The 18088-nt window shown below is 55.8% G+C and overlaps 1 protein-coding gene across 4 annotated transcripts; it reads right to left on the bottom strand.

Moving 5' to 3' along the window:
- Positions 1-326: 326 nt before the first annotated feature.
- PGAP3 (post-GPI attachment to proteins phospholipase 3) lies at positions 327-17622 on the bottom strand. Of its 4 annotated transcripts, none has more exons than XM_084984677.1 (8): positions 17397-17622; positions 15537-15634; positions 13714-13866; positions 4352-4558; positions 3366-3427; positions 2874-3010; positions 2427-2631; positions 327-2282 (listed from the first exon to the last, which is right to left on the bottom strand). In XM_084984677.1, the coding sequence occupies exons 1-8, from the start codon at positions 17575-17577 to the stop codon at positions 2219-2221; spliced, it is 1107 nt and encodes a 368-aa protein (XP_084840803.1). In that variant the 5' UTR covers positions 17578-17622; the 3' UTR covers positions 327-2218. The 4 variants fall into 4 exon arrangements, with proteins under 4 accessions (XP_084840803.1, XP_003131568.3, XP_084840804.1 ...); XM_003131520.6 differs by having other exon boundaries at positions 4496-4558; XM_084984678.1 differs by lacking the exon at positions 13714-13866.
- Positions 17623-18088: the final 466 nt, after the last annotated feature.

Genomic DNA, 18088 nt, shown 5'->3' with positions numbered 1-18088 from the left:
TCAGAGAGGTTAAGAACGAATAAATAGTAGTGGAGCCTAGAGGAGCCCAAAGGAGGGGATGATGAGGAGATTCAAGTGGAACACGCAGGAGGCGGGGTTATAATCCAGGCACAAAGGCAGGGAAGGAAGCTGGGAGGGATGCGCACCAGCTCCGTCCCCCCAGCCCCCACCAGCAGCCCAGTTCTGCTGTTGCCATGAGTCTGGGCCCTGCCATCTCCACTCCCACGGGCGCAGGTAGAGAGCCCATGCACCTGCTGCCTCCAGCCAGCTCTGTCTCCTTCCCTCCAGCCCGCCCTACTGACACGAACGAGCCAGACAAGGGTAGGTGAGGCTGAGAATTGGTTTATTAAGAATGTCTCTTGCTGCTCTCCCTCCTACCTTAAAAGAGGTCTTAGTATCAAAAGAAGTTAACACTGGCCACCCAAGTCCCTGAGGTTGGAGTCCTGGCACAGTGCCCCGACCCCCAGGGAGGAGCAAGAGGGTAGGGAAAGAACAAGAATCCAGACTCCCTGTCCGATCCCAGAGATGGCCTTTGGATGGAAAGTTTCTGGAGCTCCACATTCTATCCTCGTGGAGCAGGAATGTGCTATGGCTGCTGACAACTGGCAGGGGTCACCTTTACCAGGGTGCAGGCACAGGATGGCCCCTGCCTGCCTGCCTGCCTCTGGGAAGACCAGACACCAGACCCAGCTGCAAGCCTTCTTCCCTCTTCCCTCAGATTGCCCCCGCCCTCCCCAGGGTCAGGCAGTGGCAAAGGGGCTTAGCTGACAGGGCACTGCCAAGAAGTTGGCCAACCATGTCTAGGCAAGGAGGAGCCCCTTTGCCCTTCCTCCCCCTGCCTCTCAGGGGGCTGATGCTGGAGGATGATCCTGGGTTGTGCGGGAGCCCCATGAGGTTTGTAAAGAGGTGGGCAAAAGAAAGGAACACATAAACCGACATGCAGCCTGGACACCGTTACCCTCAGCCAGATCTTGGGGACAACCTAGGTCTCTGTGTCGCCTGGGGCTTTGTGCAGAGCTGGTGCTCAGAAAATGGTTGTTGAGGTGCTCTGACTCCCCCCAACCGCCCCTAACTGTGTGACACTCACACTCACCTGCACTCACACTCGGTCCATGCATGTTCCCCTAACCCCCACGAACCCACCTGCCCCCCCTACACACTTTTTTTGTTTGTTTTTGCTTTTTAGGGCTGCACCTGCGGCTTATGTAAAATCTCAGGCTAGGAGTTGAATCAGAGCTACAGCTGCCAGCCTAAGCCACAGCCACAGCCACACCAGATCCTTAACCCTCTGAGCAGGGCTAGGGATGGAACCCACATCCTCATGGATATTAGTAGGATTCGTTTCTGCTGAGCCACACCTGAAACTCCAACACACACTTTAAAATCACTCACACGCTCTCCCCCTCACTTTCCACAATGCACAAGGCGAGTGCTCACACACGCACACACAGCCCCACTCAGCATCCCACACATCCCAGGTCCACGTCCACTATCCCATCACCTACCCACTTGGTCTCCCTGACACACACACATGCAGGCTCCCAACAAGCATAGCAGCACAGGGGCCAGAGGGATTCCTATCCTGGGCTCTCTGGGGCCCTGGCCCCAAAGGGGGAGTGTGCTGAGGCCTCCTGGGCATCTGGGAGAGACTGCTCCCCAATCCCAACAGCATGGTTCCTCTAGATCCCATGGGGAGAGAGACCTGCCTTGAAACTTGGGCAGCCAAAGAGCAGACATCTAGCACCACCTAGTGGTGCCCTGGAGGAGAGCACCGGGGTAACAGAAGAGCTCCCCACTGTATCCCCAAAGGCCTGTGGTACCTGAACTCCCCGCAGGACAGAGGACTCTGGAAACCACCCCAGGCAGTAAAGGAATGTGAGGAGGAGTCTGACAGGGAGGGAGAGGCAGCTCTCCTCTCTGTCGAGTGAAGAACACAGTTCCACCCCAGTTCAGCTCCTGGGACTGAAGACAGAGGGGTTGCCCACCTTCTAGCCTCAGATACACAGAGGCCAGGTCTGAACAGATGCCAAGACCTGCGAGGGCCATGTGGGGGCAAGTAAGGGGGCGGGCATGTTACATGATTCTGGGCCCACACCCTTCATGTCCAAATGCAAGATGCTAAAAGGAAAATATAAATCATCTCAAGGATTGGTGGGGAGAAGAGGAGCCAGCATGGAGGAACGGGATTCCCAAGGGGGGAGATTCGCTTCCAGGGCCTTCAGGCCAGCTTGAATTTGGCCTCTGATTCCTTCAGCAGATAGAGGCTGTCATCTTCCAGAAAGCTGTGGGTCAAGGGAGGAGCCTGCTGAGGTTCGGCCCTGAGAGCGTCCCCTGGGGGCGGGGTGGGGTAGTGCAGGCAAGCTGGCCGTGGGTGACCCGTGCAGAGGCTTCTAAGAGGTAAGCGCTGGGCAGGGAGCAGCACCCACCTGAAGAAGAGCACGTGAACAGGGATGGTGCTGATGTGCCAGATGGCGTGGGCATCCAGGACCCAGAAGAGAGGCGGGAAGTCGAGCAGCTCGAGCAGGGACAGCGCCTGCAGCAGCAGGACCACGACCATGCACTTGCGCACGTGAGGCAGCCGCCGCCGGTTCCGCAGGCACCAGGCCAGCCACCAGGCCGCGTTCACCAGGCCTGGGTGCAGGTGGGGGCAGGGAGACGCTCACTCCCTGGACTTCCTTCTCCCCCCCACCCCGACCCCGCCCCGGAAGTCTCCTCTAGTCCCTCGGAGCAGCCTCAGTCTCTCCCCTCTCCCACCGCAAATTCTCTCCCCTCCCCTCACCCCAAGGGTCTCTCTAGAACCTCCTTCTCTGGGAAAAGCACCAGCCCCCACCTCTGCCCCGAACCAGCAGTTCTGCAGGTGGTACGAGCCTCACCCATAGCCACGTTGGCCGCCAGGTTGTAGCCATAGTCGAAGTGGACGAGGCTCAGGTAGGAGACGTGCGCTGTCAGCATTAGCAGCAGGAGGGCCCGGAAGGCACTGGCCACGGCTGGGCGCTGCAGCCCCACGGTCCTGCTCCCCACCCAGAGCTACTCAGACGCAGGGCGGCCGGTGCCCGCAGCAGCCTTCTCTGAAGCCCCCCTCCCCGCCTCAGCAGTATGGGGGTGCCACGGCCCCTCTCCCCCATCACAGCAGGCCAGCTTGGGGAGGCCTCCAGGCTCTTGGGGAGGGGGACTGTGGCCAAGCGCTACAGCTCTTTGGAAAGAGCGAGGGCCCTCAGCCCCACTGCAGAACTGATCCCCATCCAGAACCTTCCGGAGGGTGTGTGAGGGACAGTGAAGGAAGCCCTGGGAGGACACCCCCAAGGGAGAGCTGAGTGACCCCTCTCAGCCGGACTTTGCCCCTGTAGCAGCTAAGGCAAGCTCACCTGACACAGCACAGATAGACTGAGTGGAGGATGACAGTGGAGGCACAGAAGTAGTCCAGTTTCTGAGGACAAGGAGAACTGGTGAGGGCTGGCGTGAGCAGAGTAGTGATGGACAAGGCTTCATGGAGGGCAGAGCCCACAGAGGACCCACCAGGGATGGGGGCGGGGGGAGCAGCCGAGGCCTGTCCATAATCTAACGTGGGACTCCTAGTGGGACACGTCCCATGCTCTTTTTTTTTTCAGCTCCGCCTGAGGCATGCAGAAGTTCCTGGGCCAGGGATCGAACTTGAGCCACAGCAGTGACCTGGGCGACTGCAGTCAGTGACAACCACCAGATCCTTAACCTGCTGCGCCACAAGAGAACTCCTCTTTGTGCTTTTTCTCTCTATGGTTGTTTCACACCTGAGTTTAACACACTAACCCTGTATTCACATGACACAATTTTTTTTTTTTTTTCTTTTTAGGGTCGCACCGGCGGCATATGGAAGTTCCCACGTTAGGGGTGGGATGGGAGCTGCAGCTACGCCACAGCCACAGCAACGTGGAATCTGAGCCACATCTGCAACCTACACCACATCTGCAACCTACACCACAGCTCATGCCAACACCAGATCCTTAACCCACTGAGAGAGGCCAGGGGTCGAACCTGTGTCCTCAGGGAGACTAGTTGGGTTCTTAATCTGCTGAGCCACCTTGGGAACTCCCCATATTATACAATTTTTTTAAAAATGTGCGCAGCAGCAAGCCTTTAGAGGTATTGGTAGAGGGTGCCTGCCAAGACTGCAGGACGGCAGAGCGTACTGCGGAACTCACAAGTGCCGTCTGGACTTCAACAGCTGTGGGCTCAAGTTCAACTGCACCCCTTCACTGGCTGCCCGATCCCGGGCAGGTGCTTTCAACCATCCAAGGCTCAGCTGCTGCATTGAGGCCGGAGGGCCAATAATCACACCTGCCTCACGGGTGAAGCGAGGCTCAAGTGCACTCACGGATCTGAAATGCCCAGCATAGGGCAGGTGCTCGGGAGACCCGGAGACCGAGTGAGTCCGGAGAAGGAAGAGCCGCCTCTGCCCCACCTCGCCTGGGCTCCTCCGGGGCTGTCCCAGGCAGAGGAGGGAGTGGGAGGCGCTCACCTCTGTGAGGTCGGTGTCCCTGGTGTGGAAGACCGTGGACCAGAACCAAGCATTGAGGGAGACCTGAGGAGGGAGGAGGCGGCTGGTGAGTAAGCGCCCCCGTGGTGGGCAAGGCCCCCCAGAGGGCTCCCATCCATTTCACTGTGGGGAAGGGGAGCTACAGATCTGAGAAACCCGCAGTCCCTGGCCCTGGAGCCCAGTGACTGAACAAACCCAAGCCCCGCCGCCCCCTCCCAGCCTGGTTCCCTTGGGCTCAGCTTCTGCCCGAACTCCCGAGGCCGTGGGGGGCTGCAGCCTCCACGGGTTCCGGCCTGGCCTGGGAACCAGTTCTGGCAGAGCCAAGTTCCCCGGTTACTCAATGGCTAAGACAACAGCCCCCGGGGAACCTCACCTCCTCCCCCAACTGGCAGGTGATGACAGCCCCACCCGGGCCAGGGGAGCTGGTGACCTCAGCCTCTGGGAGCGGGAATGAAGTGGGTGGGGTGGAGGGGCTCGGGCCAGCATGGGGTGTGTCTGGAGCAAGCAAGGCAGGGAGGGAGATCAGGCAGATCCCACTGGGGCTGAGTCTCCGTGGAGGAGCCCGGCCAGCTGCGACCGGCTTCCTCCTGGCTGGGCCGGCCCAACCCGCTGGGCCAGTGGCTGCTGCTCAGAGCTCTGGGCGGAGCAGAGAAGCAAGGCTGCAGGGGCTGTGGTGGGCCAGGGCCCAAGGGAACATCTGAGGCCTCTTTTCTGGAAATTAAGTGCCAGGAGAGAGTGCAGACCATCTTGCAAAGGAGCCCTGGCTTTCGTGAGAGTTGGTGCCGGCACTTTTTTCAGGGACGGCTGCATCCATGGCAAGAGGCCCAACTTACTGAAAGAAGGGTGGGCTGGGGTGGAAGAGCTGGGAAACCAGTGACAATGGGTCAAAGAAAGAAACAGCCACGGTCTGGCCCGGAGTGCCCTGGAGGGAGGGAGGGAGGGAGGCACCAGTGTGGTATGGGCCTGCCAGAGACGGGCAAAGACCAGGAGCTGCTCACTGGGGCCGAGGACACCAGGAAAACTGGGCAGGCAGGGGACAGAGGGAGCAGGGTTAAAAAGCCATTCTCCATTTGGTTGGCAACAGGAAGGTCAGAGAGCAGGATGGGTTCCCTAGTGCAGGCACTGGGGCCTTATGAGGAAAGGGGAAGGGCAGTGCAGGGGAGGCCAGGGCTCTCCTGCAAAGCCAGTCAACCCTGGAAGTCTCTGGAGGCTCAGGGAACCTGGTGTAGGTCTGTCTGGCCTGGGTCCCAGGCGACTCTTGCTGCTTATGCTCCTCATGACCTGGGCCCGAGCTTCCCCGGGGGACAATCAGGGGCTGGCCAAGGGGCTCCTTTGTCCCCTTTCCAGCCCTGATGTCAGGTGATTATCCAGGTCAGGCTGCTTCCTCCTTTGAGTCTGGCCACCCTGTCCCATCCCTGGTGCCACCCCTTCCCCAGAGATGGTGACAGAGGCATGATCTGGGGGCTGGAAAACGGGACAGGACGGGGTAGTTTCCTGGACTCTGCTCCCGCAAAGTCTGCAATCCTCAGGGTCGGTGTGGGGCGCGAAGCAGGCAGGGCTGGAGACAGGGCCCAGGCCCCCATGTGGGTCAGGCCTCCGGGGCAGGCCAGGAGCGGGGGTGATCCTTGGTGAGGACAGTGGCCTTGGAGCCAGTGGGAGAGGGACGTGGAGGGGAAGGTGGCAGGGAATGGCAGCCAGCCAGGTCTCCTTGTCACCCACAGCGGGAAGGGGGAGGTGACAAGAGGACTGAGCTAAGTGGCGGATGGGGGGCGAGGGGGTGCACAGGGCTAGCCCTGAGCTCTATGGGATGGGGGTACAGGGTTGCTTGGTCCTCTATCTGACTGCCTCCCTGGGGTGCCTTCCATTTACAGAGACCCACCTGAAGCCTGGATTCTGCACCCCTGAAAAGTCCCCTCTCCCATAGGGAGTGTCCCATTCCTCAAGGGGGGGCTCCTTCTCTGACGCTCGCCTCGAACTTGGGAGACAGTGTCATTAAGAACATAGGACCTGGAGTTCCCACTGTGGCTCAGCAGTAACGAACCCGACTAGTATCCATGAGGATGAGGGTTTGATCCCTGGCCTCACTCAGGGGGTTAAGGATCTGCAATGCTGTGAGCTGTGGTGTAGGTCACAGACACGGCTCGGATCCTGCGTTGCAGTGGCTGTGGTGTAGGCTGGCAACTGCAGCTCTGATTCGACCCCTAGCCTGAGAATTTCCATATGCCATGGCTGTGGCCTTAAAAAGATCGCCCCCCCCCCAAAAAAAAAAAAGAATGCAGGACCTAGGGCCAGACTGCCAGAGTTCAAATCCTGGCTCTGCATTTCCTGTATGTCCTTGGGAAAGCTATTTAGCCTTCCTGTGCCTCAGGGGAATAATCACAGTATTGAGAAGGACTGAACGAGTAATAGAAGTACAGTTCCCAGGACAGGTTAAACATCAGGTGTTACCTCTCCTCGGCTTGTTGACCAGCCTGGGACCCTCACACCACTTCACAGACCCGAGGCCAAAGAGGCCAAGTGGGCCTCCCATTCTCCCTGCCAGCCAGGGAAGGCTAGGCAGAGAAGGAGTGGGCTCCCCACAGCTGCTTAGGCCCATCCCACAGTTCCTGCTGGGGGCAGGATGCCCAGAGCCTCCATAACATAACGAGACGGCCTCTGAGTTCAAATTCTGCCTCGGCCCCCAAATCGCTGTGTGATCTTGAGCAAAGGAACAGCTTCTCTGAGCCTCACCTACAAAACAGGGTTAATGACAGCAGCCACTGCACCAGAGGCTCTTGAGGATGACGTCTGCAGAACGCCGGGCACAAAGAAGCCCCTCAGGAAGTGGTGGCTGTTACTGCGGCCTGGCACACAGGGGGTGGCCCAGGGATGTCAGTTTCCTTCATCATGTCCAGGGACCCCTCCCCCTTCCTCTTCCTCAAAGGTCGCCATGTTCCAGGACAAACCATGGGGCCCAGGGGGCTCCTGATCCCAGAATAGAGTCAGCTGTAGGAAGAGCCCCCTCCTCCCGGGTCCTGAGCCACTGGCCCGCCAGGAGGCACTGAAGAGACCCGGCTTCTCCTCACTCGGAGCCTGTGTTCAGGACCCAAGCGAAGGGACGGAGGGGTGTGGACGGCAGGAAGGCAAGTCCGAGCGTATGGCTGCTCCCTGCTCCTCGGCCAAGCCTGAGTAGGATGGGGGGGCCGGGGGGGGTGACTGCCAATCAGACAGGCCTGCAGGGCCATGGGCGCCAAGAGCTTCGCGTAAACACTGAGGAAAGGGGGAGGCAGGGGGCAGGGTGCCAAGGCGGGTGGAACGGGAGGGGGACGAGGAGGAGGAGGAGGAGGAGGAGGAGGGCTGGGCGGAGGGGGAGCAGGAGGCTGTTTCAGTCTGTTGGAAAATAAGAAAATTGAGACAAAAATATCACCGCCGTGAAACTGGTTGGATGCCAAGGGAGCCAGATCTGTCAGGAATTCGACCCCAGAGCTAAGCCCCAGTGCTCGGGGCTGTCATTGACACCACCGTGCTGGGGACAAGTGGGTCTTTAAATAGCTCAGTGTCTCAGAAGTGAGGGAGGCAGAATGTTAAATATGATGCCTGCTGCCATCCTGGGCGCCCCCCAACCCCTGAGGCCACAGTGTCCCACCCCCGCCTCAGGCCGGGCAAGCCTGCCCCAGTTCACTCCTGAGAGAGAAGTGGGGAAGAAGTGGACTGTGATGGGAGAGGGGGGCTTTTGCCACCATCAAAAAGGATTCCCTGATTTCTTGCCATCGCCTGTTCCACAGCTCTTGTCTGACTGTTGGGAAGTCCTTCCTGCATTCTGCTGTAGCCCTAACCTATCTCCTCTCATCGTTTCCCCAGCAAAGGCAGGGTCCCATCTGTTGGAAAATAAGAAAATTGGGACAGAAATATCACCACCATGAAACTGGTTGGATGCCAAGGGAGCCAGATCTGTCAGGCTCCCCACCTGCAGAGACGGTTTGGGCTCTCCTGGCACCCTCACCCTCACTTCTACCCCTGAGGACCTTTCCTTGTTGGATGAAGGAGCAGAGAACTGGTTTGGCCTTGGCCTTGGAGCTTTGGCCAAGACCAGAGGCTGTAGTTCATGAAGTCATAGGTCTGTGATGGGCAGAAGTTTGGTGGGTTCCTTCAAAGCCTGCCTGCTATCCAGCCCAAGTTCAGGTCTAAATGTCAAGGCTTCTTGTGCCCAAGCTTCACTAGCCCTGCTAATTCCTGGAGAAAAAGACTGAGAGCCTCCCCCCCCCCCCCCACCTCCCCAAGACCTAACCTGGAGCAGGTGCAGGGGCCTTCTCACACCACCTCAACAGAAATCAGGAGCCCTACTCACTCCAGAAAACCCAGCCCTGGACAAAGTCCACTACCACACCCTCCATGCAGCCCAGGATCCTTCCCTCTTGCAAACACAGGCAGGATGAAAGCTCAAGTGTAAAATCCAAACCAGGGCATCAAAGGGAGTGTGGGCACTGGGCCTCCGTCCCCCAAGGGCCCTGCTGGGGGCATGCAAGGGCCCCACGTCCCAGGACACCTCATCATGTAGGGCACCCTAAGACACAGCTCCAGGCACCTATCCTCTCCCAACCTAACACCACCTCCTACCCTGTCCCCGAGGGCCCTAGGCCATGCCAGACCCCAGGGTACACCTGGGAGGAGTGACCCTCGCCAAGAAGGAAACTGAGTGGCCGACGCCAGTGGGATGAAAGGCCCAAGAATCAGGGAGATCAGGGGAGAGTTGTGAAGTGACCAGTGGCCTCTGGCACACGTCATGAAGACAAAGGCTGGGACGCTTTGAGGCCCCCTCAGCCCGGTGAGGATCTGAGTTTTGTTCAGAAAGCTCAGGCAGTGCTGGCCTGTGCTACTAGGGGCAGGTACCGCCAGGGGGCGCTATGGGGAGTGGGCCAGACAAGCAGTGTCCCTGGAAGAACCCCAACCCCAACCAAGAGGGGAGAGGGGTTCTCTCGGTTTCCCGCCCTTCCTGCTTTCTTGACTGGGACCAAATTCCCTTCTCTGCCTGAGGCCTGGAACAGGACCCAGTGGTTCTATCAAACCCACGCCTGGGACACAGTGGGCTGATGCCAGGTCCCTGCCTACACAGGAGTCCTTGCCCCTCAGCCTGGCACTCAGCACCGCACCCCCCCGCCCCGACTGTAGTCAAGCTAACCTTCCCAAGGTCAGGCTGACCTTCCCAAGGCCGTCTGTCCAGGCCCGACACCGTCTGGCTTCTGCACCTTTTGCTCCTGCTGTGCCCCCAGCTTGGAGGGCGGAACCCAGCCTCCTTTCCCGCCGTGTGTCTAAGCCTTGCCCGGCCTGCTCATCCCAGCTGAAGCTGAAGCCTCTCCTCATCCCTGGGCTTCCCTGAAAGCCTTCTCCACCCTGTGACGTGGTCTCCCCACCTCACAGCTCCCAGGGCTCCCTCCCTGAGCCCTCCTCACCTCGGCCTCCATTCTGCCTCCCAGACTGGCTAGACCTCACTGGGCTTAGCTCCTTGGGGCAGGGGCTCCCACTCCCCCCCCAAAACACACACCCGGTACTGACCCCCATCTCCGCCCATGGCAAGCGCTCAATACACAGTTGGAGGGGCACACAGAGACAGCCCAGAGAGGGGCCGTGCTCAGGCCCTGGAGCCAGGCAGCCCTGGACGCCAACCTGTCTCTGCCCCTCACCACCTTGTTGGCGGGTACCTTTGGGCAAGCTTTTCCCCTTCTGGGCCTCCCACAGAGCTCACGGTGGTATTATGAGGAGTAAATGCGAAAACCTAGGTACAAAACGTAAGACAATGCCCGTCACGTGATCTGTGGTCCACAACCGATCAATTCCCTTTTCTTGCCAGGGCCGCATCGGCGGCGGTGGCATTCCGAAGTTCCCAGGCCAGGGGCTGAATCAGAGCTACAGCCGCCGGCCTACGCCACAGCCACAGCAACACAGGATCCTTAACTCACTGAGCAAAGCCAGGGATCAGACCTGCATCCTCATGGATACTAGTTGGGTTCTTCACCTGCTGAGCCACAATGGGAACAACGATAAAAATCAGCATTACTATTTGTTGAATGGGAAGTACTGGAGAGAACCAACATTTCCCACAGGCTTAACAGCTTCCTTCCTGCCCTCCTTCCAATCCCCATCCCTCATGTCTGAGGTTCAGCCTCGACTTCCCTTGGCACTGAGTTTCCCAAGGTCCTCAGAGACCTTGGGGCCAGGATTCGGGAGGACGGCCCACGCTCTCCTTCTCGTCCTTATGCCAGGGCTCCCCAACCACACAACTGCTTCCTTGTCCACCTCCCCGACTCTCCGGCCTCTCCTTTGTCTCCATTGCTGGTTCATCCTCCTCTATTCAGCCATTAAGTTTTGGGGTTCCTCAGGGCTCCAGCCTAGACCCGCCCCCTTGTCACCAAGTCCCCCGCTGGTGGTCACGTCTACTCAGTTTCTATCGCTGTCTCCTAAGCAGAAGCACGGGGGTCAGCCTTGATTCCTTTCTGCTCATCTTGAGTTATCAGCACAGCCAGGATGGTAAGACGCTGGAGCCAGAGGCTGGATTCAAACCCTGGCTGCTGAGGCAGGTTTCTTAACCTTTCCAGTCCTTGGTTTGCTCATCTGCAAACTGGGGACAACAATACTACCTACCTCAAAGGCTTGTTATGGGATTAACAAGATTAGTATTTATAAAATGCTTAGAATGGTGCCTGGCACACAGTAAGAGCTATGTATGCATTTGTTATATAAATACATTAAAAAAAAAATTTTTTTTTCTTTTTTGGATGGCAACCACAGCATATGGAAGTTCCTGGGCCAGGGGTCGAATCTGAGCCAGAGCTGTGATCTATGCCATAGCCAATGGGCCGGGCTGGGGATCAAACTGACACCTCTACAGAGATAAGCCGGATCATTAACCCACTGTGCCACATTGGGAACTCTAACACTTAAAAAAAATTTTTTTTTTTTTTTTTGTCTTTTTAGGGCCGTACTTGCGACATTTGGAGGTCCCCAGGCTAGGGATCCAATCAGAGCTACAGTTGCCAGCCTACACCACAGCTCACAGCAATGCTGGTTCCTTAACCCACTGAGCGAGGCCAGGGATCGAACCCGTATCCTCATGGACACTACTTGGGTTTGTTAACCACTGAGCCATGATGGGAACTCCTTTTAAAACATTTTTTTTTTTTTTTTTTTTTTTTTGTCTTTTGTCTTTTTGTTGTTGTTGCTATTTCTTGGGCCGCTCCCGCGGCATATGGAGGTTCCCAGGCTAGGGGTTGAATTGGAGCTGCAGCCACCGGCCTACGCCAGAGCCACAGCAACGCGGGATCCGAGCCGGGTCTGCAACCTACACCACAGCTCACGGCAATGCCAGATCATTAACCCACTGAGCAAGGCCAGGGATCGAACCCGCAACCTCATGGTTCCTAGTCGGATTCGTTAACCACTGCGCCACGACGGGAACTCCCCTTTTAAAACATTTTAATGTCACCTCCAAAACATAGCTCAAACACACTTCTCTTTAAAACCCCCTTCTCATGTCTAGCTGCCATGCCCTCTGCTAAGACCACCAACTGGGCCCCTGCGTCCACTCCTGCCCCCTCCAACCTGTTCTCTACACAGGAGCCAGAACAGCAAATCTAATCCTGAAGCCCCTTCTCTCCAACCCTCATCACTTCCTGTGGCTTTGAGAGTGGAGAGTTGAAGTGTTTCAGGGGCCTGGGTCCTCTATCTCCATCCACCTCCCGGCTCCACCCACCAATCACCCACCCATCTGCCCAACACCACTGCCCTGGGCTTCCTGCTTAGTTGGACTCCTGGCCTTTCAGGTCCTCATAGAACCTGCACTCTCTCCTGTCCGTGCGCATCCTGAGTCCTCCTACTCTCCCTGGATTCTCCTATTTAACATTCATTCATCGGGAGGTCCTGCTGTGGCTTAGGGGGTTATGAACCTGACGCGTATCTATCCCTGGCCTCGCTCAGTGGGCTAAGGATCTGGCGTTGCCACAAGCTGCAGCGTAGGTCCAGTGCTGCTGTGACTGTGGTGTAGGTTGGCAGTATAGCTCCGATTTGACCCCTAGCCTGGGAACTTCCATACCTGTGGGCGCAGCCTTGAAAAGACCCAAAAAAACCCCAAACAAACAAAAATATTCACTCATCACTGTGACTTTACCGCATGCACCCCTTGCTCTTGAGATGTCCCTGGACTGGTCTAGATCCCATCGCACGCCCGAGCAGCACTGCGCTCTCCTCCACCGCACCTGTTCATAGTTGTACACTTACACCAATTGTGTGCCTATGTGATTAGTGTCAGAGGGCAGAGACCGGTTTTTTTTTTTGTTTGTTTTTTGTCTTTTTGCCTTTTCTAGGGCCACTCCCGTGGCATATGGAGGTTCCCAGGCTAGGGGTCTAATCGGAGCTACAACTGCCAGCCTACACCACAGCCACGGCAATGCCAGATCCTAGCCCGGTCTGAGACCCACACCACAGCTCATGGCAACGCCGGATCCTTAACCCAATGAGCAAGGCCAGGGATTGAACCCGCAACCTCATCGTTCCTAGTCAGATACGTCAACCACTGAGCCACGACGGGAACTCCACCTGTCTATTTTTATATACTTTTGGATCGCCAGCACCCCACAACGTGAATGATGGCTGCTTTGATGGCGGAAGATGAGTGAGCGCAACTGTTTCCCTCAGGTTTCAGTGGTGGCGCTGATGCGCTCTGAACCCTCCAGGGGTGGTCTTTGAAAGGACCTGTGGTCCCAGCATACTCCGTATCCCGCATCTCCTTTCTGTGTTTTTGTTTTTGGCCACATTCGCACCATGTAGAAGTTCAGGGCCAGAGGTCGAACCTGCACGACAGGTGTGACCTGCGCCACAGCTGTGGTGACACCAGGTCCTTAACCCACTGCGCCACAGGGGAACCTCCTCCCTCCTGTGTTTGTAAATCTCCCTGCTGGGAGGGGGGGCGGGGTTAGCGGCTTCCTGCTTCACAAGAACCGGTGTTTCCTTCCTCTCTCCCTCCTTCCCAAACAGCCTGACCTAGGACTTTGTTAGAAAGGGAAGGCCTGACTCTGCACCTCCCCCCTTCTCCCCCAGGCTTGACCACCCCATAGCCACAACTTTAGTCCTGGAAAACAGAGGGGAAGCCAGGTGGGTGAGAATGGGGATCTAAGAGTTCCTCCTTCCTGGGGGAGGGTGCACACCAGGAATCCTGCCAGGTTACCTACCCAAGCAAAGGCCACGCAGGTGGGGTACATGGGGGAAGAGGCTGGCACGGAGGCGCGGTAGCGACAGAGCATCACCAGGCTGGCCAGACCATTGAGGAAAGAGGCCACAGCAGAAGCTGGCTCTTGGAAGCACAGGAACCGGGAGAAGGGCCACTGAAAAAGGAGGACACAGCAGGGGCCTGAGGGGCAAGCACCGTCTGGCTGGCCCAACCTACCTCTTCTTGACCTGTGGCATCACCAGGTCCCCAGCTGGTTCCTCAGCTCGGACCCCGGCCAAAGCCGCAGGTGCAGCCCCTCTTCAGGTCAACGAGCTCCCCTCCAGTTCCTGGCCAAGGGTCATCCCTCTATCCTGGCCAGCACACACAGTGCTGGAAAGACCGGGTGGGCCAGTGTAGACCTGCCATCCAGAAGACAGGCCTTACAATCTCTCCTTTACCACTGACCACAGCCTCCGAGCCTCAGCTTACTCTGTGACAAACTGGGGAGAATAATTCTTGCCAACCTCGACGGTCTAGAACAAGATCGTATGGTCAAAAGGCATCAGCAGAGTTCCCGTTGCGGTTTAGAGGTAACAAACCCGACTAGTATCCATGAAGACATGGGTTCGATCCCTGGCCTTGTTCAGTGGGTTAATGATCTGGCATTGCTGTGATTTATTTGACCCCTAACCTGGGAATTTTCATATGCCACAGGTGCATCCCTGAAAAGCAGAAAGGAAAAAAAAAAAAAAAAAGAAACGGAAAAAAGATATTAACAAGCTGTGCCTTGCAGGGCAATCTAAAGGGATACTACTATTATTTTTTTGGCCACATGCCACAGCAGTGACCTAAGCCACAGTAGTGACAACGTTGGATCCTTAAGCTGCTGGACCACCAGGAAACTCCCTGAAAGGGTATTATTATTATTATTATTATTTGGGCTTTTTGTCTTTTTAGGGCTGCACCCACGGCATATGGAGGTTCCCAGGCTAAGGGGTCCAATCGGAGCTATAGCCGCTGGCCTATGTCACAGACAGAGCAATATGGGATCCAAGCCATGTCTGTGACCTACACCGCAGCTCATGGCAATGCCTGATCCTTAACCCGCTGAGTGAGGCCAGGGATCAAACCCGCGTCCTCATGGATGCTAGTCGGGTTGCTAACCACTGAGCCACAACGGGGACTCTGGATATTATTATTTTAATCCAGTCTGCTACTGAGTAAGCAACAGAGAGTGTGCCGTGGAGACAGTTGTGTGTGTCAGGGAATTTATCCTTGTAGCGAGGTGGGTATCTCAAACATCCTAAGAAGCCAGCACCACTCACTGAGGAGACTCCAAAGCCTCCCAGATCTTGTTACCCCAAATCCAGAGGCAGGACACATTGGTCCCATCTGATGACATGAAAACCAGCATATTTTATTTTTATTTTTTGGGGTCTTTTTGCCTTTTCTAGGGCCGCTCCCGTGGCACATGGAGGCTCCCAGGCTAGGGGTCTAATTAGGGGTTAGGGTTAGGGTTAGGGTTAGGGTTAGGGTTAGGGCCAGAGCCACGGCAATGCCAGATCCAAGCTGCATCTGTGACCTACACCACAGCTCACGGCAACGCCAGATCCTCAACCCAGTGAGTGAGACCAGGGATTGAACCTGCAACCTCCTGGTTCCTAGTCGGATTCGTTAACCACTGAGCCACGACGGGAGCTCTGAAAACCAGCATATTTTGAGGAGAGCAGGTACCTGCCCCACACACTCATCACCCCCACACCTTGGCCTTCTTAGTGTGGTCCAACTGGAGGCATCTTACTCCCAGCACACTCCCACCATATACCAAGTGACCCTGTAACTCACCTTGCCATGGAACTGAGGCACTTTGTGACCTTCCTGGAGGTAGAGGCCAACGGTGACCCACATACACTCATACTTACAGTCGTCCCGACAAGTCCAGCCTGAAACAGATAAAAGTACCTAGTGAACTACCCCACCATGGGGAGGCGCAGAAAGAGCTGGAATGGGGCCCAAGATGAAACACAGGCAAGAGGTTCTGCAGGTTGGAGAGAAGTCTGAAGATTCTAGCTGCCTGCTTGGAATGGATGAGAGATGGTGTAACACACACATAAGAGAAAGATTTGTGTGTGTGCCTGTGTTTTAGGAGCGGGAATGGACGGTGAGCAAATAGAGATGTTTCTTCTCTTTGCCTTTCACCCAAGATGGAGATTTTGGCATCAGATGGACTCATCTGTGAACACCTTCGTTTATTCTTGTCCTTCCTTTTTTTTTTTTTTTTTTTTTTTTTTTTTGCTTTTTTATGGCAGCACCTGCAGCATATGGAAGTTCCCAGGGTAGGATCTGAATCTAAGCTGCAGCTGCCAGCCTACACCACAGCCACAGCAATGCCAGATCCAAGCCCAGTCTGCAACCTACACCACAGCTCATGGCAATACCAGATCCTTAACCCACTGAGCATGGCCAGGGATTGAACACGCATCCTCATGGATACTAGTTAGAGTCTTAACCTGCTGAGTCACGGTGGGAACTCCAGGTTTACATTTGTCCTTCCTGAACATAAGATTTGCTCTCATTCACCAGGGAGGAACCCTTGCCATCTTATGCCCTACCTATGAAATAAAGCCCAAATTCTTCAGTCTGACTTTTGAAGCCCCATGTTGCCTTTCTAACTTTATTTCCCACTGCTCCTTTTCATGCACCTTGCTCCCTGAGTAAACCAAGCTGCTGGATGTGCCCATATCTGCCCAGGGCCTCCACTCTCTGTTTCCTCTGTCTGGCATGCAAAGCGGATAGTAAAGAGAACACACTTGTAGTCAAACAAGCCAGAACAGAAAACTCTGCTTTACCACTTACTAGCTGTGTGACTTTGGGCGGGGCACTAAACCTCTCTGAGTCTCCCATCTATAAAAATCAGGTTAAGAGAATCGACCTCAAAGGTTTGTTGTGAAAATTAACTGAATAAGTGCCCACTATGGCCACAGATCTAAATTTAATGTATCCATCTGGAAGCCCTTCCTTTACAGAATGTTCCAAAACAATCACTGCCCCCACATTTTCAAAGCCAGAAATGATTCCTCCCTCCCCTACATGCTCCTACTGCTTAATCGCTTAGGGCTCAAATCGTCCTCTGCAGGAATTACCATCCTGGCTCACTACTCATCCAGACTAGTATCCATGAGGACGTGGGTTAGATCCCTGCCTCGCTCAGTGTGTTAAGAATCCTGCTGTGATGAGCTGTGATGTAGACTGCAAACACTGTTCAGATCCGGCATTGCCGTGGCTGTGGTATAGGCCGGCAGCTGCAGCTCCAAGTCAACCCTAGCCTGGTAATTTCCAAATGCTGCAAGTGCGTCCCTAAAAATAAATAAATAAATAAATAAATAAAAATAAATTGTCCTCTTCCTTGTATTTGAGAAGGCTGAAGTCCCAGGTAGGGACTCAAAGTCCCTAAGGGCTGGACCCTGGTCTGATTTCAGTGTCATTCCAGGGATTTGTACCCAGGAGGTGGTAAATGCCCATTTGACTAAGTAAGAAAAAGTAAATGAAGCTCCTGGCTGATGAGGATCACCAGAGCTTCCACTCATCTTATGTTCATAATGGATTCAGGGGAGGAACGAAAACACACACTGCAGGGGTAGCAACTGGGGGCGAAGGGGCGGGGCCAAGATAAATGGGCGGGGTCTACCGCGGGGTGGGGCTTACCTGCTAGACTCATGTAGATTGGCTGGTGGGAGCGGAAGTGCTTCAGTGCGCCCCCGGAGCAGTTCCGCTCCTCGCACTGGAGCAAGCAGTCACGGTACACCGGCTCTCGGTCGCCCTGTGAACCGCTTGCTAGTGCGGCTGCTCCGGCTAGCAGCAGCAGCCGCGCCGTCCGCCAGGCCATCCCTTCACCCTGGCCCTCCGCCGGCGGAGGAACTTAAGTTCTCTCACTTCCGGGATAGCCGGAAGTGCCTTGTGTTCTTTCGCAAACTCTCCGCTGACGTCCACCCTAGTTTAAATAAAAGTTCCCGGATTTTTCTGGGCGCCTGCCCCGCCTCCTGTCTTATTCTTATCTGCATAAAACGTGCGAAAGGGTTAGGGAAGGGAGACGCCAGGTGAGTTAAGAAGCAAAATAAAGTTGTATTTTATCAACATCCGTGTTCTTTTTTCTCCGGGGTCTCTTAATTTGAACTGGGGCTGTTTTTCGGTTCCCAGCCTTATCGGATTTCCACTTCCTAATGTACCTGAAACTGTCCACTTTTCTCCTTCTCCACTGTCACCACCACCCTGTTTAAAGTCATCAGGGAGTTCCCATCGTGGCGCAGTGGTTAATGAATCCGACTAGGAACCATGAGGTTGCGGGTTCGATCCCTGCCCTTGCTCAGTGGGTTAACGATCCGGTGTTCCCGTGAGCT

The sequence above is a fragment of the Sus scrofa genome, chromosome 12 (assembly GCF_054392235.1).
Source record: "Sus scrofa isolate SSC_HxYL_T2T_F1_AM1 chromosome 12, Sscrofa_HxYL_maternal_Yorkshire_Landrace_v2.0, whole genome shotgun sequence".
Taxonomy (NCBI): Eukaryota; Metazoa; Chordata; class Mammalia; order Artiodactyla; family Suidae; genus Sus; species Sus scrofa.
This window is presented reverse-complemented; position numbering and strand designations above follow the sequence as displayed.

Bases quoted from the DNA above. Each gene is read 5' to 3' on its own strand.
- PGAP3 (XM_084984677.1), bottom strand. From the start codon at position 17,577: ATGGCCTGGCGGACGGCGCGGCTGCTGCTGCTAGCCGGAGCAGCCGCA. The intron at 3,428-4,351 runs GTGAGTGCACTT...CCTTGTCCTCAG, and splicing joins ATGCTGGGCATTTCAGATCC to AAACTGGACTACTTCTGTGC. The intron at 2,632-2,873 runs GTGAGGCTCGTA...ACCTGCACCCAG, and splicing joins GGCGGCCAACGTGGCTATGG to GCCTGGTGAACGCGGCCTGG.